This window comes from Komagataella phaffii, chromosome 4, assembly GCF_000027005.1.
Source record: "Komagataella phaffii GS115 chromosome 4, complete sequence".
Classification (NCBI taxonomy): domain Eukaryota; kingdom Fungi; phylum Ascomycota; class Pichiomycetes; order Pichiales; family Pichiaceae; genus Komagataella; species Komagataella phaffii.
In genome coordinates, this window is record NC_012966.1 from 843,464 (window position 1) to 868,454 (window position 24,991).

The 24,991-nt window shown below is 40.9% G+C and overlaps 12 protein-coding genes across 12 annotated transcripts; 6 read left to right on the plus strand and 6 right to left on the minus strand.

Annotated features, from left to right (window-relative positions):
• Nucleotides 1–75: 75 nt before the first annotated feature.
• Nucleotides 76–6,012, minus strand: PAS_chr4_0431 (uncharacterized protein; the record flags this gene model as incomplete). Its single annotated transcript, XM_002493816.1, has 1 exon — nt 76–6,012. The coding sequence occupies one exon, from the start codon at nt 6,010–6,012 to the stop codon at nt 76–78; it is 5,937 nt and encodes a 1,978-aa protein (XP_002493861.1).
• A 1,360-nt stretch (nt 6,013–7,372) lies between these two features.
• On the plus strand, nt 7,373–8,812 carry PAS_chr4_0432 (uncharacterized protein; the record flags this gene model as incomplete). Its single annotated transcript, XM_002493817.1, has 1 exon — nt 7,373–8,812. One exon carries the CDS (start codon nt 7,373–7,375, stop codon nt 8,810–8,812), a length of 1,440 nt encoding a protein of 479 aa, XP_002493862.1.
• A 942-nt stretch (nt 8,813–9,754) lies between these two features.
• On the minus strand, nt 9,755–10,654 carry PAS_chr4_0433 (NADPH-dependent alpha-keto amide reductase; the record flags this gene model as incomplete). The annotated part of the gene is made up of 1 exon (XM_002493818.1): nt 9,755–10,654. The coding sequence occupies one exon, from the start codon at nt 10,652–10,654 to the stop codon at nt 9,755–9,757; it is 900 nt and encodes a 299-aa protein (XP_002493863.1).
• Nucleotides 10,655–12,072: 1,418 nt separating this feature from the next.
• On the plus strand, nt 12,073–12,939 carry PAS_chr4_0434 (Subunit of the core complex of translation initiation factor 3(eIF3); the record flags this gene model as incomplete). Its single annotated transcript, XM_002493819.1, has 1 exon — nt 12,073–12,939. One exon carries the CDS (start codon nt 12,073–12,075, stop codon nt 12,937–12,939), a length of 867 nt encoding a protein of 288 aa, XP_002493864.1.
• A 350-nt stretch (nt 12,940–13,289) lies between these two features.
• On the minus strand, nt 13,290–14,021 carry PAS_chr4_0435 (Subunit of the RNA polymerase II mediator complex; the record flags this gene model as incomplete). The annotated part of the gene is made up of 1 exon (XM_002493820.1): nt 13,290–14,021. The coding sequence occupies one exon, from the start codon at nt 14,019–14,021 to the stop codon at nt 13,290–13,292; it is 732 nt and encodes a 243-aa protein (XP_002493865.1).
• A 376-nt stretch (nt 14,022–14,397) lies between these two features.
• On the plus strand, nt 14,398–14,857 carry PAS_chr4_0436 (RING finger containing subunit of Skp1-Cullin-F-box ubiquitin protein ligases (SCF); the record flags this gene model as incomplete). Its single annotated transcript, XM_002493821.1, has 3 exons — nt 14,398–14,533; nt 14,584–14,705; nt 14,759–14,857. The coding sequence occupies 3 exons, from the start codon at nt 14,398–14,400 to the stop codon at nt 14,855–14,857; spliced, it is 357 nt and encodes a 118-aa protein (XP_002493866.1).
• A 46-nt stretch (nt 14,858–14,903) lies between these two features.
• On the minus strand, nt 14,904–15,854 carry PAS_chr4_0437 (Prephenate dehydratase, catalyzes the conversion of prephanate to phenylpyruvate; the record flags this gene model as incomplete). The annotated part of the gene is made up of 2 exons (XM_002493822.1): nt 14,904–15,755; nt 15,807–15,854. The coding sequence occupies 2 exons, from the start codon at nt 15,852–15,854 to the stop codon at nt 14,904–14,906; spliced, it is 900 nt and encodes a 299-aa protein (XP_002493867.1).
• A 186-nt stretch (nt 15,855–16,040) lies between these two features.
• On the minus strand, nt 16,041–17,753 carry PAS_chr4_0961 (uncharacterized protein; the record flags this gene model as incomplete). The annotated part of the gene is made up of 1 exon (XM_002493823.1): nt 16,041–17,753. One exon carries the CDS (start codon nt 17,751–17,753, stop codon nt 16,041–16,043), a length of 1,713 nt encoding a protein of 570 aa, XP_002493868.1.
• Nucleotides 17,754–17,915: 162 nt separating this feature from the next.
• On the plus strand, nt 17,916–18,425 carry PAS_chr4_0438 (uncharacterized protein; the record flags this gene model as incomplete). The annotated part of the gene is made up of 1 exon (XM_002493824.1): nt 17,916–18,425. One exon carries the CDS (start codon nt 17,916–17,918, stop codon nt 18,423–18,425), a length of 510 nt encoding a protein of 169 aa, XP_002493869.1.
• Nucleotides 18,426–18,498: 73 nt separating this feature from the next.
• PAS_chr4_0439 (uncharacterized protein) lies at nt 18,499–20,553 on the minus strand (the record flags this gene model as incomplete). Its single annotated transcript, XM_002493825.1, has 1 exon — nt 18,499–20,553. The coding sequence occupies one exon, from the start codon at nt 20,551–20,553 to the stop codon at nt 18,499–18,501; it is 2,055 nt and encodes a 684-aa protein (XP_002493870.1).
• Nucleotides 20,554–21,461: 908 nt separating this feature from the next.
• On the plus strand, nt 21,462–23,489 carry PAS_chr4_0962 (uncharacterized protein; the record flags this gene model as incomplete). Its single annotated transcript, XM_002493826.1, has 1 exon — nt 21,462–23,489. One exon carries the CDS (start codon nt 21,462–21,464, stop codon nt 23,487–23,489), a length of 2,028 nt encoding a protein of 675 aa, XP_002493871.1.
• A 212-nt stretch (nt 23,490–23,701) lies between these two features.
• On the plus strand, nt 23,702–24,949 carry PAS_chr4_0440 (Hypothetical protein; the record flags this gene model as incomplete). Its single annotated transcript, XM_002493827.1, has 1 exon — nt 23,702–24,949. One exon carries the CDS (start codon nt 23,702–23,704, stop codon nt 24,947–24,949), a length of 1,248 nt encoding a protein of 415 aa, XP_002493872.1.
• Between the last annotated feature and the right edge of the window lie 42 nt (nt 24,950–24,991).

Consider the following 24,991-nt stretch of genomic DNA (forward strand, 5'->3'; position numbering starts at 1 on the left):
CCAGCAAAAATCCAAAAGCTATAGTAAATTTTAATTGTAGTTTTTAAAGTACAAACATCTATAATACACACCGTTCTACAACTTCAGCGGTTCCGGTTGTTCATCAATGGGTTTTTGGTTCCTCACATGGTGTTGCAGTGTGCCAAACAATCTTTCCAGCGTGGCATCACCTTTGATAAATGGGGAAGAGAATATCTCATACTCACTGTTGCTGACCAACTCCAGGAACGTCACTAATATACCCCATGGGATGGGGTTATATGACATTGCTCTCTTTGTCAATACACAGCTAATATTGAACTTTATAGCCTCTCTTTGATCTCCCCATAGAGTAGCTGATCCCACAAAATGCAACAAAATGCAACTAAACCAATGCGTGTGCGAGTTGGGATACCTCAATTGGTTGGCAATTGCTGTTAAGATTAAATTCTGTAACTCAACATCCCCGTCCTTGATCAAAGATGACAACAGCATCACATGATTGGAGGTAGAATCAAAGGAAGAACCATCGCGGAATGACTTTTGTTCTTCAACTGCTGCGATTCCCACAAAGAATACTACAGCATTGACTAGACCAGCATCATACTTACTTTTCCCATTTCTGGGCTCAGCAACGCTTAGGCCAGTTGAGATGGTTTTCAATAATGACTGCGAAGGAATACGCAGGTAGCTTTCGACGGGCTTCTTGAGGCCTTTGGCTGTTAAATCTGACTCGGGGTGATAGCCAATTGGAGGTTCTTGCTTGATTTCTTCTAGCCTGTCAACTTTTAATCCTTGTTGAAATGGATTGGGTACAGTTATTCCCTTAGGATAGGCTGATGATATAATATTTTTTAATTGGACATAAGATTCAGGAGTTGAACTTATCAATTGGTAATGATATTGAACCAATAGATCAGGAAAATCGTGCGACAACAGGGCAATGATTCGCAGAGTTCCTTTGTAAACAACATTCACTACGTCACTGATCTTCTCACTATCGACATAATGAAGTTGAAATGATAGTAAACATTGTAACAGATTCACAAATCGACCCCATCCCTTATTTTCAGGTACTTCCAAGATCATCGGCATGAACATTCTATGAGAAATCAAAGAAATCCATGCAAAAGTGAAGCCCGGAAATGAACTTGGCTGCATTACCATCAAGTTCTGAGCTAAAATGAGATAGAGCTCCGAATTAAATGTCTTCAGCGATTCATCGTCACCATCTTCGAATTCGTGTCTAGCGCTTAGCCAGTACGAAAACAGCGATGAGAAAATTCTGAAATAAGGTCTTTCATTGAAACTAGTACTGTTATTGTTATGGTCGCTTGCAAAGGCAAGAACTATAACAGCTAACATAGAATTGAAAAAGGTCTTTCTCTCAACTCCAGTAGAATCCTCTTGCATAAGCAAAAGTTTAACCAACAACAAAGCGAGTGCGTCCGCGGGAGCATACGTCTCAATGTGCAACTTCTTACTTGGGTCTGCTTCTTTGGAAAAAGCAGCAACAGACATTTCGGTGGCAGTCGTGATCAAGAGAGATAGATTTTCACTGTTGTTCACAATACCGTCATCAACTAATTGCCATATGAAGTCTTCTAATACTCTGTTCACTCTCGAATATTGAACCAACTTAACCCATTCAGCAAATACATAGCTCATGTATTGTTTTTTAGATATTGTGGAGGTTCCGAACATCTTGAAAATCTGAATTGAATTGCTTTTGACGATTGCTTTTAGCCTTGAGATAGACATGTAGGCCTTTCTGCCGATCTCTGATGGTTCATGAGCAAGGACTTGAAGGGCCTCTATACTGTTTATAAGGTCTGCACGTAATGCAATTGGGTCCTCACTGAGGATGGAGTCATGAATCAAATAGATTGTAAAGAGAACGGCCTTAACATTTTTCTTTTCTATTTGAATTGCCAACGACCGATCAAGTTCAGCTAACGGAACCAATCCCAACAGAATCAAATCTCTCATGACATTCTTGTTATACTTTCTTTCATCCTCAGCATGGACTAACCACCAACTAATATCCTTGGCTGTAAAAGGCGATAACTCACACAACTTGTCCAACAAAAACACCAACGTGTTTTGAGTCAATGATGAGTTGGTCCGGACAAACAGCATGTTCATGACGTACTGAGATATCTTGAGAATGAGTGAATCTGTTACAGTAGCTCCAATACAAGTCTGCAATATTTCTCCTAGTACTGTTACCACAACACTATCGGTGTTGACTTCTGAAATAAGCTTTTCAGGAGCATCACGGGTCAGGTTAATCACAGAGTCAACTAATTGTTGCAAAAACATAAAGGTTTGCTCCAGTGAAACGGCGCCTCCTTGGCCTGGTAATGCCGGGGGCATTTGCTGTTTCATTTGCTCAGCAACTCCAGGTGGAACCAAAGGCTGTTGGGCTCCTTGACGTAAGGAAGGATTTAGTTGGCTGTTTATGTTTTGCAAATGTTCAGGCTGTTGCATAGGAGAAACAATTCTGTTCTTACCAAAGTTTTCGTATATCATGAACTGTTTTGGAATGACACCATCGGATTTCAGTCCCAAAGGTACAGGCAGAAGCATTGGGTATCTTGACCTCATAGTAGGATCAATGAATTGTTGATTAGGTTTTAACTCCCTATGCTGGCGACGAATAGCCAGCTGAGGTGCCATTAATTCGTCAATGTCCTGAATTGCACGTTCCACAGCAGCTTTCTGAATAATCGTTGAGGCCAAATCGATATTATCCGTAATTGCTTGAGGCAGTTCTTCAAAAAGTGTGCTATCAATATTGGGCATGGTGTTGGCGATCTGGAGCGCGTTCATTTGGATGCTCTCCCTTAGTGGATCACGACAAGAAGCCAAACTTAATGACTCCGTCAGATAGCTGACCTGGTTAATATAGGCCGTTCGGAATTTAGCTTCATCCGATTCTAGAGCAAAATCCTTCGAAACCAGTGCCTTAGTGGTAACCAGAGCAATTAAGTTTGTCCTGTCAACTACAAGGGGTAAAATCTCCTTTACAGCTCGGGCTAAAGCTGCCTGAAACAAATACTTTAGAGTTGGAATTGTAACAAAAGACGTCGTTCCCAACAAATTGGAGAACACTTTCAATTGGTTACTCTCATCTGCTGGGGTAGCTGTACTAACTCCAGGATTGGCTTGAGGATCAAATGGTATTTGGGGCTGTTGAACTTGTTGAGCTTGCAAAGCAGCCTGTTGTTGCAAAAAGAATTGCTGTTGTTGTTGCTGTTGCTGTTGTTGCTGTTGCTGATGTTGTTGTTGTTGTTGCTGCTGCTGCTGCTGCTGTTGTTGTTGCTTCATTTGATTAACATTAGATAGTGTCAATTCTTTCATCATGTTCGTAGCTACCGCAAACTGGTCAATATCGGCCGGTTGATGTGTTCTAATTATGTTGGCTGCTTCAATATCTCCCAACTTCGTGTTCAATGAATTATACAGTACTTCAATCTCAAACTTCAATTTTAATGGCAAATTACCAACGTCGTAAAGCTCTTTTAGCAGTTTCAGATTTCCCACTGTCCACGGATTGGGAGGTAAGAAAACCTTTGAATTCTTGGCCTGATCTAGAATCTTACAAACTAATGGTAAAACAACTTCTAACTTGTTCTTATCGTAAGCTTCCAGGACCAACATTTTCAGAGCTAAGTTCCTGTGCTTGAGTGGTCTGTTTCTGGTAAGGGTGATCAGTCCTAACCAAGAACCTAAATTCTTGAGATGAGTTCTCTCAGGACCACTAATTTCATCATTGACATCATAACACTTATTCAAAATGAGAATAATCTCTTTGAATGTGAGGTTAAGAATGTATGCATCCAATAGCAGATTATCCAATCGAGAAATCAAAGAACAATAAAGTGAATGGTAATTAGGTTCTGTTTTCACTCTTTGGGTGACCAAATAGTTAGAAAACCATTCAAAATATTGAGGCTCCAAAACCTTATTCATTTCTTCTACTTTAGCAGAAAGATTTTCTTCAGTTATATTGTTCACGAGGAACAGGACATGATCAGAAACGTTTTCATCTGGTGTCTCTTGGTCTCTACGCTGGAGTTCTACAGCCAAATTAAGAGACTTGAACTTTGACACTACCAACGAATCATTTGACGGCTGCTTTCCCTGTGAAGGTTGTCTTTCGCCAGACCCAATTCCCTGGGAAGGGATTGAGGGAGGAGCTCTAAAAGTTCCATTCATGACTTGTTGAAGAATCTCATAAATTTGTGGTTGTTGCTTCAAAGAAGGGACCTCCGAGAGAAGTGCGCAATATGACTTGTAATCGCCCAGCTTTTCCCTAAAGGTGTATAAGGCCTGAACAGCAAACTTAAACATGTTGTCTTCTGGTGGCTGGCGACAACTCTCCAAAATGTATCGCAAAGCGATTGTTAAAGTAGTACCTTCAATCAACTGAAAATATATCGTTGAACCAAAAAGTACCGAAGTGGTTGCCAACGCATCGATTGGATACTCTGGAAAGAATCTATATTCGTCGAGTAAAGAGTGGATCATGCAAGCAAAAATGTCTTGTTCATGAGGATTATCCGAATCCTTGAATGCCTTCAATGAATTAATAACGGATTTAATCTCCAACTGTTTCAGGTACATTTTCTGGTAATAACTCTTCATTTCTTGCTCGACTGAAGGTGGGAATGAGTGTGAATTTCCATTCGCCAGAATGGCTTCGTCATGACCACGGCCAAAGTTGATCAGTCTGGGATAAGCTTGAATAACAGAAACTTGGACATTCTTGAATTTGTCAACCAAATCTCCAGACAGCTTTTGTCCTTCGATTGCCTTGAGTAAAGTGTAGACAACAGGAATTGACAACGACCTATGAGACTTGATTTGAGCATTGGATTCATTGTTAGAACTTTGGTATTCAAAGCTGGACTGCTCTTCCAAAAAATCAACCAGCTGACTCTGGACTTGCTTTGGATTGTTACTTAACAAATTCTGAACAAATTTTTCTAGACCATTCCAACCAAGATTACTGGCTTCAATAGCAACACTTAAACAATCATTAAACTTTGATAATTTGTTAAGTACGGAAGAAAGTACACCGTCACGGAGAGCATAAGTTGCCACAGTGATCGCACCATTAGGTCTCAATGAAACGTAGTTTGCAAGTAACGACGAAAGTTCATCCTCGCTAATTTCTTTGAACTCAGTCAGCAAAATTATCAAATATGGTGAATTGATATCAAGTAACTGAACGATAAAGTGATGACAAAGATTCAAATATGCCAAGGTAGTTCCTGGATCGGCATTATTGTCCTTATTTTCTTTCCACAAGTGTAGTGCCGCCAAACCTAAGTATTCTGGGGCAGTCTTGTAAGAATCCTCAATGATCTCATTGATTTGATTCTCATCTGCAGTTGCTGGTCTAGATTTCAGTTCGACCAAAAGTGATACTTCCAGCTCAGCAATGTATTTGAACCATATAATAGTTCTTCGTGAGTTTGGTTCATTGGCGAGCACTGGTTGTAATGGGCAGGACAATAAATCTATAGCACCATGTTGTGGGTTCAAGGAATACAAGGATACAAGAAGGTTCTTTTGAAACAAAAATGGATGATCTTTGAGCTTATGATGAGCAACGTATCTTAAAAATTTGTCAATATTCTCGGGTTCTAATGAAGCTAAGAATTGTGAAATGGAGGCAACGGTTACCTGAGAAATTGATGTTGCGTCAGAAAAGTAGTCATCTGTTTCAAAGATGAGCTCAATAATTTGATCCCACGTAGACTGTTCAATATTTAAACCTTTCAGCAAACTTCTAAATTGTGAACCTCTGGCCGTAGCCTCTGGTAGGGTGGAAGGAGTTAATGCAGTTGTTTTTGTGGATGTGGAAGATGAAATGTGTTGGGATCCTGGAACCAAGATTTCGGCAAATAACAATGCAAGCACATTTTTCTGTTCATTACTATGCTGCGAAATCAAGTCAGCCAAGAACTGAGATGGGGTTATGCTGGAAGGTGTTTGTGATAAGAGGGACTGTTTAAATGACATTTTATCTGGGTCTGGTAGAAGTAATTTTGTAAGATCGCAAGGATTTAAAGATTTCAAACTTGAACTAGTTGCTGATTTGAAAAAATGACCCTTTGATAATTTTAGACTCAAATATTTGATGCTTGAAGGAGATGTTTTGTCTGGCCAAGCAATCTGTACCGTGTTCTGTAGAACGGAAGGAAAAGAATGAACGTAAAACTGTGAAATATCTTTAGCTAATTTAGATTGTAAGTCCTCCGATAAATCTTCAAAACGTGAATCGATGAATACAGTAATGAACAGGCTTTCAATGAAAGAAAAGTTGCAAACTGAAAAAAGCTGTGCTAAAGGAAGCTCAAAGTTAGGAGTTCGATATAATTCAAGGACAGCTTCAACAAAGTAGTCAAGTAAGTATGCTTCAGAGAGACAGATATAACTGACAAAATAGCGGCAAAGGCGAGATCGTACGTTTAAGCTCTCGGGATCAAGTTTATGTCTCTGTAAAAAAAGACTGAAAAGAAGGTCCAAAAAGTATTCCCTGAAAGTAGAAGAGCGTGCCTTTTTCAACAAAGTTAAAATTTGCCGGGCAGTAAAATCGATTTCGGAGTCAGTGACTTCGGTTTCTTTTAACCCGTCTAGCTTACTTGTAAGAACACTGACTTTGCCTAAGATGGCTCTGAGTAAGCTATCTGGTAACAATTGATGCACCTCTGTTAAGTCCTGGGTGCTTGTGTCGTTCTTAATGGCGTGCAATGGAGCAGCCTCCGGGCCCTTGTGTATTGGATTGGAGATTGGAAACGCGGAAAGAATGTGAAACTTAGACGAGAGACTCTTGAGTATAATCCTTTTCCAAAGTTCTTATAGGAAAGGAATGTACAAAATGTTCTCTCAAACAAATGATTCACTGGGATTTTAATCAATTGGTCTGCTAACTATCGCAGGAAGGCCTTATTTCTTGAAGGTTATAATATGAGAAGGGAAAGTTAATCGTCGAGATGGCAAAAAAAGAGATAGCAGGCCGGGTAATCCAAGAGAAGGATCGTTTTAGAGCCTATCCCCTGTGTGCCTTGATCAGACTGAAGCTAGGAGCATTAGGAGATACGAGGGTACATTTGAGTCATGTTGATCCTAAGTTCCTTCAATTGAAGGAAGCTTTGAGACTTGACTGTGTGAACTAACTATCAAACTTGTACAATCTCATCTATCCCTTCAGTTTAGTACTATCCGAAAAGTCTTGATCTCTACTTGCTTATATAAGCTTTTTTGATTAGTTCTCGCGAGTTTTTTGATCCCAGCACATAGATTAGGATTCTTCAACGGTCAAGAGAACGTATACTCCTACTATTCTCCTCCCCTTGACCCCGGACCTTTTGTTTGTTAGATGAAAGGGATCAAGTTCATTTTTATGGCCCTAGCCGCAGCTGTGGCCCAAGGTATCTCTGACAATTCCCAGTGGTCTAATGAGCATGTGGTGACCTCCTTGTCCCTTCCTGATCTGGATTTGAAAACTTCCATGAAGAGCCTGAAAGATTGGAAGCTGAATGGAGATGTCAAGCTGGATGAAGGGAGAATTATTCTTACTCCCAAACCAGAAATAGTCTCTCTTAATGACAAAAAGAAGCAGATCAAGGGATCTATTTGGACTGAATATGGGTTTGGGTTGAACCAGTTTACAATTGAAGTAACCATGAGATCATTGGGTTCAATTGGGAGAACTTCTTCTGGGCTTAGTTTATGGCTTGTAGATGACCAAGCGGGTACCATTTCACAAGATCCAGGAAATAATTTTGGGGGCCCGGAAAAATACAAAGGTTTACAAGTTTTGATGGACTCTAATGACGCTAAATTGAATTCTGTCACTAGGAGTTACTTGATGGATGGTGACTTTGATATATCAAAGGCATTTTCCGTATGTAATTTTCCTTATCAGAACAGCAATGTTCCGGTGATTTTGAGGTTAAGTTACAAGAAAGGGAATTTCAAGTTGACTATCGATAACAAGTTATGTTTTCAGACAGACAAGATAAGCATACCTTTGGGCCGATTTTGGACTTTTGGTATATCAGCCGTAACTCGTAACGATCTTAAAGTTCATGAACAATTTGAAATACTCAAGTTAAAGACATTCAACGACGTGGTTGACACAGACGATGAGGTAGACCTCCTTTTGGACCAGCCTTATGCGACTACCACAATCATGGAACAAGCTTCTAAAGAAACTGCAGCCCCTGAATCAAAGCCAATAGTTTCCGAATTTGGTAACTCGCAAGCTTTTAGAGAAAAAGAGTTGGAACTGAAAAACCAACTAGCGCAACAGAAATCTGCAGAAGCACTCCCTTACATCATTGCTAAACTGGACACTCTGGAGTCATTGGTAGATGAGACCAATCTTCTTATAACATCATCGAACGAACAACCCCATGGAGATATTCTCTTACAGCAGATCAATCGTCAATTTCATGAAGTTTTCAAGCATATCAGATATGTTAACGACAAGGTTGAATTACTGTCCAGATCTCCAGACTCATCATCATCATCGTCGTCAGTGACTTCAAGTAACGTAGATGGCTTAAAACGGGACATTCTTGCTCTTACAGAAACAGTTAGGGGACTAAGTGAAGAACAGAAAATGGTGATGCAGGCACTGCTACGTATCAACGATCTTGTAAAAACACCATTGAATCACGCAAATGTGGTAACTCTTGATGAGGTTGCCTCCAAAATGAAAATGTATCTTGCTCCGCTACTCCTGATATTTATCGTCATAATTGTTATGAATTACAGACTAGGAAAACAGATTCGTCATGCTAAAATACTATGATTAGCCACTAGACTTTTCAGACAAGGGTTCCCATAGATAGTACAATGCTTGATCACACTCCCTTTTTGATTCCGGTATTTTGTAGGTAGTAACTTTCTACCTGCTTGATTATGATAGGAACGCAGGAACATGCCAAGAGGATCAAGGAGGGACACAGATACTTGGTGTTCGCTGCATGGAACGTTGTGCATTATATATGTCTGTTTTCACGATAAAAGAATAGACTGGTATTTTTATTAATGTTTTTATAGTTCATGCATATTCTCTTGTCTTTCTATTACCCAACTCAGTACTATCAAAAACGAAATTTCGTGATTTGATATTCTCAGAGGTAGAACGAGCTGAAGCGAGCAGTGTTCTGAATACAAGATAGCCCTAGATGAACGGACCGATTCCATGATCCTGAGCTAGGGCGAGTCAGCTAATTGTTAATTTAGCGTAGTTGTGAATTCAGCAACGTATTTCTCTTCAGCTTTTCCTGGTATGGCTGGCCAGTTATCCTGAGCGTATAGCCTTGTTAACTCTAAACTTATCACACACAATTGCTTGATGCATAGAAACATAGAGCGCGCACCTAGCATAAGGTGGAGAGAGTGACCGTTTTAAAGCCACATCCATCTTCTATACGCATGGAATTATTTCCATTTAGATAGTGCGCGTATCCAGCATAAGGTGGAGTCAGGTAACGGATTTTCAAGTACATCTTGACCCACTTTCTTAAGACCCACTTAGGGTTGCCCTAATTACAGAATCAAAATTCTCGGCGCATCTACATTGTTACTAATAAGAGAATTCGTTCTTTATAGCAAAAGCTCCTACTGAAAAGACTACTAAAAAGTACTATCACATGAGGATCCAAATTATAATCCAAAAGATGGATATCGATTGATGGGTGACTCACGATACTTTTTTGAATTCAATCTAACGAATCATACCGACAGTCTAATCAAACTTGCTGTATTCAGGAACCCAATACTGTCTGACCACTGGGGCTTTGGCACCAAGAGTAGTAATCTTTTCGACCTCAGAAGGCTCCAACTGGAAGTCGTCAATCTTCAAAAATTCCTTGACTCGTTCGGTTTTGGTGCTTGTGGTAATTGGAATTATTCCCTTCTGTAGAACCCACTTTAGCAGAACTTGGGTATCAGACTTACCGTACTTCTTGCCCAATTCATAAACGTAATCTAAAAATTCCTTGACTTCCTTAATTGACTTATCGCCCTTGTACAATGGAGCCAAAGGAGAGTAAGCTTCAATGAGGATGCCATTCTTCTGAGAAAACTCCACAACTCCAGGAGTCTGGTCTTGCAAGAAGGCATTGTATTCGATCTGATTCACCTGAGGCTTGACCTTGGCAACTTTCAGGATCTTCTCCAGGTCAGCCACTGTGAAGTTAGAGACTCCGATATTTTTGGCCAATCCAAGACTTTGTGCTTCTTCTAGGTAACCCCAGGCTTCTTCTAAGGTAAAACCGTGGGTTTCCTTTGTTATGTAAGGAGAATGTAGCAAGTACAAGTCAACATATTCCAGTTCTTCCAACCTCAAAATCTCCTTCAGAGCCGCTAGTGGGTTGGCAGCTTTGGATTTACTTTTGTGACTTGAATCTCCAGCATAGTATTTTTCAGTAATCCACAACTTCTCTCTTGGAATGTTGGCCTTCTTAATGGCATCCCTGGTTTCCAATGCTGTACCATAACATTCGGCACCGTCGAGATGGGTGATTCCAACTTGCAAAGCGGACACCAAAGCGTCAACCAAAGTCTGGTCGATTTCTGATTCTCTACCGTATTTGTACCATGTGGTACCGGTTCCGAAGCCAATTTGAGGAATTGCCAATGCCATTGTTAGTGGATGTGTAATTGCGTGATGTTAGATTTCAAATTTCAACAGGACAAGCTCGATTAGCTTGCTATTTATATGCGGAGGGGGAGACCGAAATTATTGCTCCAGGGTTGACGATCTGACTGCTTAATCGCTCATGCTAGGGGTTGCTTAGTAATTGAGGTTGCAAGGATAGCAAGATGATACCATAAGCGGTAAGTATTGACACTGTGAGTTGACGCAATTGCTACAAATACATCAAAGACATGACACCATTCGTAGATATGACTAAAAACATTGGATGTAGCACAATTCATCCGACGTAGCCTTCGGATGAATAAATGAACCCGAAGAAAAATTAAGTGGACGAGTTGGGAATCGAACCCAAGACCTCTCCCATGCTAAGGGAGCGCGCTACCAACTACGCCACACGCCCAATCTTTAAGCATTTGCTGCTCATGTCACATATATGATGGAATTTTAGCTCACGATCTTTCCACGCCTATATTCAAAAAGATTCAAGAGGGAAACTATGAGCTGCCGTTATTCTTGTTAGATTATTAAAAGTGGTAAAATAGTGTTTCGTTCTTCATTGCTAAAAGTAGTATGGATAATAAATTGGTCTAGTATTACAGAAGTACTATTTAATCTGTTCTTTTTTTCAATTTTAACTCTCTTTCGGCGAGTCCGTTTGGGTCTAAATTTAGCAAGTAACTCCGTATCCAACTTTGTACAATTGTATAATTCTTTTAGCATTTCTTCACACCATTCAACTGGAGACATCACTATATCTGCAAAGTTTCTCTCTAAGTGGTCACGTTTTGATATTATTGCTCCTTCATATAGAAAAAAGTCTCTGTCTTGATTTAGTTCTTCCATAAACGCGCTCTTCTTATCTTCTATGTTCAAGTAGTTCACATACTGATGTATTATTTTTTTTTCCTCCGATTGGTTGTACACTCTTAGTCTCCTATCTTTTTGATATGACTCAGGTGGATTTGACAATTCCAGATTTACATTTTTTATTGTCCATCTTCACACATTTTAACATATTTGCAAATGTTTCCAATTTCTCCTATACTCTTCATTTTGTAGAAGTTTTCAAATCTAGATTTCAAGACAACGTCATTCTTACTTCTTACGACAAAATAATACTCAGAAGTATTCCCATTTACCTTCAAATTTATCAGGCTTGCTCTGATATCATCTTCATTATCAAACTTCACGAAGCCTATTTTATAGTAACACTCTTCTAGTCCTTCTTTGTCAGGGATTTCCAACCCTATCAAAACACTATATTTGTCATGGGTATGCAGATGATCTAGTGCTCACTGTCATCTGCTCTACCTCCATACACCAATTTTAGCTCACACACGACTGGAAACTCGAAAATTTATCAAAAGTTTTGTTCTTAAACCATCTAATCACTATTATCGACAATGGCAACAGCAGTAGCTCAAAACTGGGCAGATGAATTGCCACAAACACAAGTCACAGACAACGGAGATGGTACCAAGACAGTAGTCTCGTTCACACGCAACCAACAAGGGAAGAAAGTCAAGATAACTAAGAGGATCAGAGAAACCATAGTCAAAGAAGAAGTGGTCCCAGCCGTGGCCCAAAGAAGAAAGTGGTCACGATTTGGTGAGGAAAAGGATAACACAGCTGTAGGTCCAGACACAAGAACAACCATGTTAGACGATCCTATTGATGTCCAATTTGGTGAAGAAGCACGTAAGAGAAAGGAAGAAGAAGTCAAGAAGAGAAAGCAAACCGAGGTAACAAAATCATTGGTGGTGTGTAGATTGTGTCAAGGAGACCATTTCACTACCAAGTGTCCATTTATTGGTACCTTAGGTGTCGATCCAGAGTCCAACCCTAACATGTCTGGAAACAATGGTGAAGCCGAGGGTTCCACTGCTGATGTCTCTGGAGATTCTGTCGGCTCTGGTCTCGGAGGCTCTGGAAGCTCCTACGTGCCTCCACACCTCAGAGGAAGAGGGGGTGCTATGCCACGTCCCGGACCAGGTGAAAGAATTCACGATGACTCAACCACAATTAGAATTACACAACTTAATGAAGTTGTGGATGAACAAAGATTACGTATGGAACTTTGTGCTCCATTTGGTAACATTACCAAGGCTACTGTTGTCAGAAACAGAGAAACTGGTAGGTCAAAAGGAGTTGCATTTGTTGCCTTTGAGACTGAGCAAGAAGCTCAGTTGGCAATTGACCGTTTGAACAACAGAGGTTATTTGTCTTTGATTTTGAAGGTGGATTGGTCCAAGCCAAAGCCTAAGGTGTAGGTTTAGTTGTATATCAAAGATTTAATTGAATGAACTGCGACAGAAGGTAAAGATTACTAAGCATTATTGCTCATAGAGTTGATGAATTTCGGTGTCCTTTGACTCTTAGAGATTTGAAGTCATTAGGTAGTAAAGGAGTAACGTATACTGATCTGATGTCCCAGCAGTGTAGAACCTTTTAATTGACTATTTGTAATCAGAATCCATTCGTTATGGTCCACTTAAACTAGAAACACGTGGAAATTGCGCCTGTGGTTTAGTGGTAAAATCTAACATTCCCATTGTTAGGCCCCGGGTTCGATTCCCGGCAGGCGCATAATTTCCTTACTTTTTTGATATTAACTTATTGATTATTCTATGTATTCCTCTTCAAGTAAGCTATCTATCACCTCTTGACGTTTAGCTTCTATGTCAGTTTCTTTTTCATCGTCTACTTCCATCATACCGTTCTTTTCTGGAACTATTATCACGTTCTTTTTAACCAATGTCCTTACTTTTTCTTCTATTCTTGCACAAACCGTTTCAATGTTTTCAATCTCAGCTTTGTCCTGTTGTATCTTGCTTTCCATTTCTAGTATCAAAATCTCACGGGACTGGTGCAATCGATAGCTGTTCAACAGATAATGTAAATTTATCAAAATGATCCGTATATGCTCTATTTTCTGATTAGCATAACTGGGATTCTTAGCAACTATGCCCAGTAGCTCTAAGAAGTTTAGCAGCAAAGATTTGGTCATTTTTTTCATTTCTGTTAGTCTTTCATGGGAGAATACTTCGTCCTGGTCATTCTCCTCAGATATGAAATTTGGATACAATTGTTGAATTCCAGAAGCCTTGAGATCTATGAATTTATCTTTAAAGCTCCAGACACTTCCAAATGATCGATATGACTCCCCTTCTGGCTTTGTAGGGGGAATGAGGAATTGCAACTCCGTTCCTTTCACCTGCTGATGTATTTCTTCATCACTCTTTGTTTCTCTCAACTCTTTAAGTTTTTCAACGTTTTTACTGGTGAAAAATTTCAAATACGGAGGCGGAGGAGGGTATAACGCACTAATGAGCCCATGTTGCTCGTCTTCCATGAGTCCAGTGAACGTCCAATTACTAAACTGTTGAGGAAGAAACAGATGTATCTGGTCACCTTTCAAGTCGCGCCGTACTATCTCGTCTCCGCGTAGACCTCCACCCAGGAGCTTCCTTCCAATAGGACGTTTCAATCGATTGGGATGCACCTAAACTGATAAACAGAACTCAATTCCCAACAGAATCGCAACCAAAGATTAGCAAATACGGATAGCATTCGATCTGCTCTCTACGGTTGCCCAAATCTTCCTTTAGAGACGGAGCGTGCTGGTTATCAATCTCCTCCCCCCTAACTGTTCCGCTAAATAAATCGAGAAACAATCTGAATCTGACTACTTCTACCAAACAAGGATATCATGTCGACAGAAAGCGTTGATGAAATGGAGGTTGATGTACCAGGTAAGCATTCTTTTAAAGGTTCTGTTTGCACCAGCTACTAACATCTCAGATGGACAGGAGAAGAAACGATTTGAAGTCAAAAAGTGGACAGCAGTGGCGTTCTGGTCCTGGAGTAAGTAAACTCTCTACCAAGCATCTTAGAAGAAGTACTAATAATCACAGATATGGTCGTGGAAACTTGTGCCATTTGCAGAAACCATCTGATGGAGCCGTGTATTGATTGCCAGCCAAACAGTACCTCCCAAAGCAATATCGAATGTGCCACAGCTTGGGGAACTTGTAATGTAAGTGATCTTTCGAAAGTTTTCAGGAGTTTGATTATACTAACCCCACGCAGCATGCCTTCCACATGCATTGTATCACAAGATGGCTTAAGACTAGAAATGTTTGTCCTCTAGATAACGGAGAATGGGTTCTACAAAAATATGGAAACTAGGATTAAAACGAAATTAATATATTTACATCTTACACTTAACCCTTTTTCAGTCCCAGTACTTTTTGGACCGAGGAAATGTTCCCAAAACAAATTTCTCTTGAACATAATCATTCAGTTTCTCCAGAGCATTAACTGTGTTTTCATCTTGATCATCCCAGAACTCTATAAAGAAAATGTAATGCCAGGATTTCATTTTTGAAGGCCGAGAGGCAATAGTTTGCAAGTTGATTCCATGTTCCTTGAAACAGGCTAGAGCATCACACAATGCACCATGGTTATCATCTTTTTTGAGCATAAATGCCATCAATGTCAATGTTTTTGATGATTTGTCCGTAGTGAGAGGGAGACTGTCATATCCCAGGATCAAGAACCTCGTAGTGTTCTCGTCAAAATCTTCGATATTCGCTTGGAATACTGGTACGTTGTGTAACTCTGCAGCTATATCACTCGCTATCGCAGCGACATATTCATCCCCCTTTTCAACCGTTTCTTTCACTATCTGGACGGCCCGAGAAGTTGAGCTACAGTCAATTTTCTCCAAACTCTTTGGGAACACTTTATCATTTGCCTCAAAAAAACGGTTGCATTGACTCCAAACCTGTGGATGCGAATAAATCTTGGTAATCTTGTCTAAACTTGGGGCATTTGTAATTAAATTATGATGAATGGAGACAAATTGTTCCCCCACAACACGGAAATCTGGTGTATTACCTTCCTTATTCATAAACCAATCTTTGAGATAATCATAGGAGAATACCACCTGTCCATTGGAAGAGTTCTCAAAGGGAATCACAGCATATGAGACGGTTTTGTCACTAAGTGCATTGATACAGCTACGGATAGTGGTCTGGGGTTCATATGTGAAATTTTCACCATTTGCAAACTCTTGCAGGGCAGCCTAGATAGTTAGCAACCTTATTAAAACTAGAAATTAAACCCATTAACTTACCTTATGGGAATACGTTCCCTGGGGCCCCAAATATGCTATATTAGTCATGGTTAGGTTATCCTATATGGGGGAACGTTAGCACGACATGATGCAAAACTTCGCGGGATTTGGAAGGGTAGAGCGTACGGTGGAAAACCGTTAAAAACAAGGAGAGCGTCCTCTGAAACGCTAGGGAGAATCTTCCTCAAGGAGAAAGATATAGTTTATAGTATGTACATGTAATTAAATGGCCTCTTATGAGGAAGTTTCTCCGTGGATATCAGAGAATAATACTTGGTAAGCTTTTTCGTCATAATTATCTGTCTCGCCGATTAATGGCGTTAGACTAGCCACTCCACTCTTCAAAAGTATTCTTTCAATCATGAATCGCTCAACCAGGGTGGTTTTTGATTTTGAAAGAATCAACGTCACACGAGGGGATTGGGATTTTCCTGCAATTAAAACTAAAGTTTTGGCGTCCTTCAATGCATGTAAGCCCAAACAGATGACAGATGCTAGGCCCTCCAAGTTCAAACCGGGAAGTTGAGAAGGCGTGGATACGAGAAACTGACTCTGTTCATTTTCATCGTTGAAAAAATTAGCTGTGGATGAGCTTAACTGTTTAGAAGAATACCCAAGTTTTGTTAACTGTTCCATTATAGTTCGGATCGTAATGGAATCTGGACATATCAGAAGAGACTTTTTCTTCCTCAGTTTTGCAGATACAGTTGGCAAAGCATCTAATATTTCATCTGAGATGAGTTGTGAAAGGGTTTTATCTTTTTGTAGCTGTGTGGTAAGGTGTTTCTTTGCATTCTCATCGAATTCTTTTCCAATAGGTGACCTAATCTTTGACAAAACTTCCATTCCAGTAGATAACGGAGGAAGTTTAAAGTCCAAGACCTTTCTGCTATCACCAATGACAATCGATAATCTAGCAGATTGGTTGATCCGGGCCCTGGCCAAGACATCGCCTTTAGCGAGTAGCCCAATGGGCAATAGGGTTCTGGAAACGTTCCATTTGTTTTCTTCAATCATGTTCAGCAGTTTATTGCTAATATCTAGTGTTTCAATGAATCCAAACTGCAATGGCTGGATATTTTTTGTTGAGCTGATAGTCTCTTTTAACTTCATGATATAATTGATCAAGATTTGCGCAGGTCTTTCATGAACGACTTTTTTATTATCATTCAAAAGCTGGATATCAGCATCATCGACACCAAGAAATTTGAGCTCGTGCAACCTCATGTACAAAGGGTCTGAATTATTTTTACTGATCAGATCTAGCATTCTTTGAGGTGTGGCCACCATTACCTGCGGAGTTTTCAAATCCAACTGTTTCTCCTGATTTAGCTCATCCTCCTCTGAACTTCTATACAAGAATGCAACGTCTTGAACTTCCAATGAGTGACATAATTTTTGTAATTGTAATAATGCAAGAGTAGTTGGTGCTAGCAACAGTGATCGTCCTCGTATTGAAAGAGCATACAATAGAAGGCAAGTGCTACTCCCCGACCTTTGCGATGCAACCGCAAGCACTGATATACCTGAGCATAAAATAGACAAAATCCGTCTCTGGTTATCTGTAGGCCGGCTGATATCTAATTTTTCATGCAATTGTCGATCCAATCTTGAAGATATTCCAAAGTCTTTAAACGAGCCCTCAAATCTTGGGTCGAATTTGATCTTCAGCCTATTGTACTTATCATGCGGACTTTTCAGGGAACTCTTCTTGTTCTTCTCTAAACTTTCTATAACATCCCTTTCAACCTGAACTCTGAGGTCATTGTATCTATTCCTTCTTATGGATCGGTTAGATTTAGGGTTCCTCTTCAAGTTCTGTTTCTTTACCGAGGTGATAACGTTCGATTCTGAAACAGCATCTCGCTGGAATGACTGATGTATCCAGCGAGAGCACACACCCAGGCCATTTATCGAAGTTCTCCTTATGGAGCTGTTGAGAAACATGCGATGGGTGAATCAGTGGGTCTTTCAAGCCAGAAAAAAATATTCTCCTGCGAGCGAACAAGATAACCTTCGAGGCCAGTTCCCCAAATTTTCCGTCTAATCCGACTTCATCTCATCGCAAAAGTTGGAAAAATAATTCTCTTTCCCAATGATTACCCCAGGATGTTGCCCAGAATTTTAGCAAGTCAAGTCCTAAGACAATCTTCAAGAACACTATTACGGTCTTCTAGATCGCCACTGCTGCGGAAGGCTTCTTCTCAGTTTTTCAACGGTTTTGCCAGATGGAATTCTAGCCAACCTCTCAAAGTCGATAAACCGCAACTAATGATTGCCTTCACTTGCAAGAAATGTGACACAAGGTCCAGTCATACGTTCTCTAAACAAGCATATACCAACGGAACCGTGTTAATCCAATGTCCTGGATGCAAAAACAGACATTTGATCGCTGACCATCTCAAGATCTTCAGTGACGAACGTGTCAATATCCAGGATTTGTTAGCTGCCCAAAATGAGTCAGTATCGTCTTCCGTAGACGATCTTGTTTTTGAGGACATTCCAGAAAAGCTGAAGAAGGTAATTGGGCACCATGCAAAGGACGCTCCAGAGGAATACAAGCAGAAAAGACAGGTAGAAGGAGGAGCATTGCCAGATGGAAGTGACACCGATAAATAAGCAAAGAACTAGTTATTATATATAAATGGAACTAAATAAAGTAAAAGATATTATGAAGAAACATCCGTCAATATTATTTGGATTCTATCACTGGCTCAACCAGATGTTTGTTCTCCTGTTTGTTCTCCCGTTTGATGTAATCACGATATACTCCGCAGGCTACTTTCTTCAGCGCATGTCTTCCATCCCATAGTGGGTAGATACACACCAACACGATAGCCAGGTAAGTACTACCAATTGAGGCACCTGCCCATCCTTCGAAGAATGACCTACTCCAGATCCAGTTTCTGTAAAGTGGCATTGGCCACAGAACTTGAGTGACTAAAACGTTGATCACAAGGTATATTCTTGCAACCTTAAGCCAGAACTTAATCTTGACCAGTTCCTTTTCTCTGTCAGTAGGACTTTCAATGGAGCCAATCTCAGTGGTGTACTCTGGAACAACTCCCTTAATTTCCCTATCTTCATCAGAGTGTGAAAGGTTGTCTTTCTCAAACTCACTCTCACTGCTATCTTCCTCACCTTCAACCAAAGTGGCATCTTGAAGACGGGCCCAGTCAAACTTGTATGGCTTGTATAGCAAACTGACAAGCACCGTGACAATACCAGGTACGAATATGGTTACTAAACCACCATAGAGACATGGCAGTTGTTGACCAGTCGAAGCAACACTCAAGTCTCCGTACATTGTCTTGGCAACAGATAACCATGTGGCAATACCGGTACTAATACCAGCAATAGGAGCAACAAATGCTGCAACAGTGGTCTGTCTAGACCACAGAATGGACAGCAGTAGAGGAATGACACCACCACAAATGATCATAGAGTAGAAGTAACCCATCCAAGTCAAACTTACACCAACGTAGTGCAACATGACAGAGAATCCAGCGGAGAACAAACCAAAGAAGACAACTCCGAAATGGGTAACTTTGATCATTTGCTTGTTTTGAGCTTCAGGATTAATGTAAGTTCTGTAAACGTCAAAACTCAGAATGGAACTCACAGACACCATTTGAGAAGAGACTGTGGATGTGACAGCCATATAAAGAGCTAAAAGCAGGGCACCACAAGCACCATTTCCTAGTAAAGCCTTCAAAGTGTAGGGCAACAGGAAAGCGTTAGCAATTTCGTCAGCATTCATAGGGTTAGGATAAGTGGGGAAACTAGGTTTAGTCGACATGTAAGCTCCAATCAAACCCATAACTGTACCCAAAGGCCAAGAACAGGCGTAAATAGTGATGGAGCCAATGATGTAAGCGGGAACCATGGTTTCAGTTTTAGCAGCAAAGGCTTTAGCCCAGAAGGCACTGTCCATAACAGCTAAACCGAAGTCACCGATAGAATGAATAAGACCGAAAATGATGGCACCTTGGGACTTGAAGGTGAGCAAGGAACCTTGATAGTTACCCTCGATGTAGTACTCGTTGTCAGCTTGCCATTGTTTCACCAAATCATAAAGATTTCCCAGACTCCCGATTTCGTTGTGGGCGACGGATGCAGTTGTGAAATAGGCAAAGATGATCAAGGCGATAAAGGTGTGAACATACTCAGTGATGAACGTTCCCTTAAGACCACCGGAGAAGGTGTAACACAGCACACCGAATGGAATCAACATGGTAGAAGCGACAATGTGCATACCAGTCAAAGCAGTGATGGCACCAGAAGCACCCAAAATCATAGAAGAGCATGATAGCAAATTATTCACCAAACACAAGAAGATGTATAGTATGTGAGTGGCCTTTCCATATCTCAGGTTGACAATCTCCAAACATGTGTGAGCATTAGGAATCTTCCTCTTACATTCAATACCAGCCAACATCAGGAACACAACCTGCACAGAGGAAGTAGAAGCGTAATGGTAGGCTGCTGCCACACCATAACTAAACACCATTTGGACAGACCAAATAGACACAGTAGCCCACATCCAGGAGGACATGATAGCAGACGAAGCCAACCCGACACCGACCGATCTGTTACAAACAGTGAACATCTCGGTGTTACCCGTGTTCTCATTCAGGTACTTTTTCATCAGCCTGGTACTGATTAGCACCATAATGGCAAACAGAGCACCAACACCTACCAGGACACCATACCCTGAAGCTTGATTAAGTAATTCCTTGACAGCCATCGGAGTTGAGATCAAGTGATTTATTGAATAATTTCAAAAACCGAGTACCGCTTCTACCGTTTATATATACCAAGAAGCCACCCTATATTTGGGATGCCGAAACATGTATGCATAATTGTGTTGTGGCTGAACAATTAAACACTTAACTAGAGCTACCCTTAGTCACCTTAATATTTCAGTGGCTCCTGTAGTAATGTCACGTGCATCTAGCACATTTTGAGGACGGAGCCAAGTTTTTTCATACAATTTCGTACAATAGTTTTATTAATCTGCAAAATTATGGCATTTGGGGTAATTTCCATTAGAGTCTTGTTAGCTCACTTGGAAAAGCGTGGCACATTTGGCAGCTGATAACATGTCGCCCCAGTTTATGTGTGGGCTAATTATACTTCAGAATTCGAATTTCCATACACCGATTGCTATGACTTGCGTCCGATCGCGATATCGGCTATGGCTTTTGAAAATTCATCTATTGAAATGCCGCGACTTGACCTTTTTAGCGACCTCGCAGCAGCTAATTAATACTTAACTCCTAGCCTCTTTTTCTCTTCAGGGGAATTAAGCCCATTCGAGGGGAGGGGGGGAATTTTTCAAAATTTGTGACACCCTGGTTTTTCGTTCGTACCCGGGGGGTTGATACACTGGTAGATCATCAACATCCATACATCACTTTGAGGTCATGACATGAAAATATCTCTAAGCGTATATCACTTATCATCAACATTCACTTAACGCTTCCCCTGAGCCCCATCTTGATAAAGCTCAGTTGCCCGTTTGAGATATCAGTATAGCTTAGGTTATACTCTGCATCGTTTTTATTGCTTCTTCAAGGTTTATTCGTTTCCTCTGCTGTTACTCGCCTCACCATATAAAGTTGATATCTTCAATGATTAGTGTACAATATTGCGATGTCAAACAACAGTGAAGGTAGGCCCAAACTACCCTTTTTAGAAATATCATATGATTCATTGCGAAATCTGAAAGATTCAGATGTCGACTTCCAAAACCTGCTCCGTGTGTGGACAACGTTGACGAAATCCTCAGACTCCATCAGAAATGGCAAACGACTGGAAAATATTAGTTGGAGAGTTGTGAATCGCAAACTGCTTCTTAATCCTTTGAATCGTGAGGACTCACTTGATCCCATGGACTTTCAAGCCCTCAGCCGAATCTCTCTCTGCCGTGGTTCTTCACAGCCCTTCTTGGCCGAGTATAAGAGAAAGAATAATAAGAAGGGCAAAAGCGAGCAAGCTAGGCCAACTTCTGATCTGAACCACGATTCGATCATGTCGAGTCTGGAGAAGAAGAAGTTGCAAAACGGTATCGATCAGTCCATTCTAGAGATACCTAAACAGCCTAGCCTGTTTGCTAAACCTCTACCTCGGCCAGAACCACCCAGCCTATTTCAGAAGAAAGAGGCTAAATCATCGGAGAACAAAAGGCACATGTTTTATTTACATTCGCCGTCACCTGTTGATGAAAACCCCATGGAAAAATGTCCTTCACAGTCTCTCTTCTCACAGACACAACAACCGTTACCTGACAAGCCTGCAAACTCCACTTCGTTGTTTGGCAACTCCAAGAATAAAACAACCTCGTTATTCGGAAACGAGGATCGCAAGGAGATTGTGTTTACCAGTGATGAATCGCTGTCCGATGATTCTCAATGGTCAAGTGTTTCTGACTCAGAGGAGAGTGAGGAAGAAGAGCCCCGGTTGGACTTCCACAAGAAAGATTTCCCCGTCGAGACCAAACCAGCCATGAGAAGGTCTCTGTTATCAGGTTTGTTTCTTCATGAACTCCCGCACCGAAATTCTGAACCAAACATACATGGTCAACTATCTGGCACAAAAATGTACCAGAATCCCACAAATGCATCATCCAAGACATCCATAGCGACTGAAAGTACCACCATAGTAAATCCAAAAATAAAACCACCTCTACTGAGGACAAAGACTGTGCCCAATGTTAATCATAGTGCTGAAAGAGAAGTCTTAGAAGTGTCATCATCTCAGCTTGCTAAATCAACTTTGTCATGTACCAATATCACTGCTATGGCATCTGTGTCTACTGCAAAGGATGCCAGACCGCTTTTGAAACGCCAATCATCCCATGACGTAACAAAGAATGACGAAGTCAGCTCTTTATCAAAGTTGGTGTCTCTGTCAAAGCTGAACCTTACTTCATATTTTGCTGGAAAGAACAACAAATCTGGCCATCACCACAAGTCTGAAGTGTCTACAGCTAATTCTAACAGGGTTCCTGCGACTGCTAGGACATTACTACCTACGGCCCTTTCAACGCACATGTTCCTACCGACAATGGCCAATTCTCGCCCTTCTACGTTGGCTCAGGTTGTTGAGGCTAAAGAAGATGATTCTTCGGTAGATGGAAGTGTCCGAATGTCCCTGAATGCGTCTCGTCGTAATTCAGAACAAATAGAAGTTGGCATACCGCGCCCTTCCACACCCGCTGGTTCCAACGTTGACGTCGTTCGAAATTCTTCCATTGAAATTCCCGGATCCTCCGACTCCAAGAGTTCTAATTATCGCAGAGACAAGACCCCTGATAGGGACGGTCTAGGTGGTAAAGGCTCCCAGGGAGCTACTGCATTATCACCTCGTTCCACCAAGAAACGTATGTTAGCATCTGAACTATCTCAGTCGTTACGAGAACAGATTCTGTATGAATTGGAAACTGCTCCTGAGAACCATGCGCAAACAGACAATCCATATCTGGCCCACAAAATCCGCCATGGCCAAGAATTCCTGGATGATGACAAGCTCTTAGACGAGCTGATCGATAAAAACGATCCTGGCCAAATGAGAGAACAGCGTCTCAAGAACATGAGTTCTACCAAGTTAGAGGTAGTCCCCAAAACCGTTCTAAGTGATGAGGACGACGACAATATGAGTTATTTCGCCAAGGGATGGTGAAGATTTTAACAAAATTGTCTAGTGGCCCTTGACTCTTCTCTCATAATTTGTGCCCTCAAGAATCTGCTCTTCCATAACCGATCATTATCGTAAGTAAACTTTCACAAAATGATAGATAACAGGCTGTAAATGATTATATAATCAACAATAACTGCTGCGACGCGCACTTCACTAAATCTACAGTACGATTCTTCACTCCGATAGTACGTGAAATGACGGGCAGCACGGAGGGATCAATTACTGCACCAGAGTTTCTGGAGCAGCAGAGCCTTTTAGAAAAGGAAGCTCTGGAATTGATGCCATTCGACCCTCAAAGATGCACTTTTACCGATGGAGCTCTACGACAACAATTGTACGCCTGTTTGACGTGTTTGAAAAACCAACCCAAAAGTGAGGGAGAAAAACCAGTGTTTTCAGGTGTGTGTTATTCCTGCTCAATTCAATGCCATAGTACTCATGAATTGGTTGAGCTTTTCACCAAGAGACATTTTACTTGTGACTGTGGCACTACGAGAATGCTATATAATGGCGGCTGTCGACTGAGAAACGTCGATCCAAAGTCGCCAGCGGATGACATACCCTCTTCATCTAATAGATACAGCAACAATTTTGAGGGAACTTTCTGTTCATGCGAGCAGCCTTATAACCCCTTAGAAGAAACAGGAAATATGTTTCAGTGTTTTTTTGGAGAGGTTTGTAACGAAGATTGGTTCCATGAAGAATGCCTGATGGGAATTCCCAGAGGTTCTGTTGAAAGGAAAGCAAAGCATACTTTGACTCGGAATGGAAAAAACATTTTGGAGACTCTTCCAGAAATTGAAGTTGATGAAGACGCAGCTACTAAGACTGAAGAAAATGATTCCGGTGAAGAGGATGCAGCACCACTTCCAGGGTTTCCTTCTGCCAATGATTTTGACTGTCTCATATGCTGGAAATGTGTTGACAAGTTCAAAGCCTTAGATTTGATTCCACGGTCTGTGAGGTTGCCAGATATATTTCACGTAGAGAGCAAATCACTAGATGACCGAGCAACACAATTGAAAAACTACAAAGAAACACAGTCGAATTCCAAACGCCTAAAGACCACAACTTCTAAAGATTTCAAGTTTTCCATTTTTCTAAAAGATGGATTCCAGTCGGCCTTAAAATCAATCATATCCACCAACGAAAAACATTACGACCCTCTAATATCCCTATTAAGACAGTTTCCCTTCCTATATGAAGAGGACCCAGTCTACGAACCCCCTGAAGAGAGTTTACATTCTGAAACAGAATCTTCATCAATGTTTGATCTCGGGACTAAGGCTCTGGAAAGCTTGCCTCGAGAACAAGCAATCGAAGGCCTTCAAGCCTATGAAAAAGTAAAACAAAAGCTTTCACAGTTCCTACGTCCCTTTGCCCAAGAAGGGCGCATAGTTACCAAAGAGGAGATTAAGCGATTCTTTGAAGATACTGAATAAATCATTAATACATTCTAAATGCACCATTATATACAGGAACTA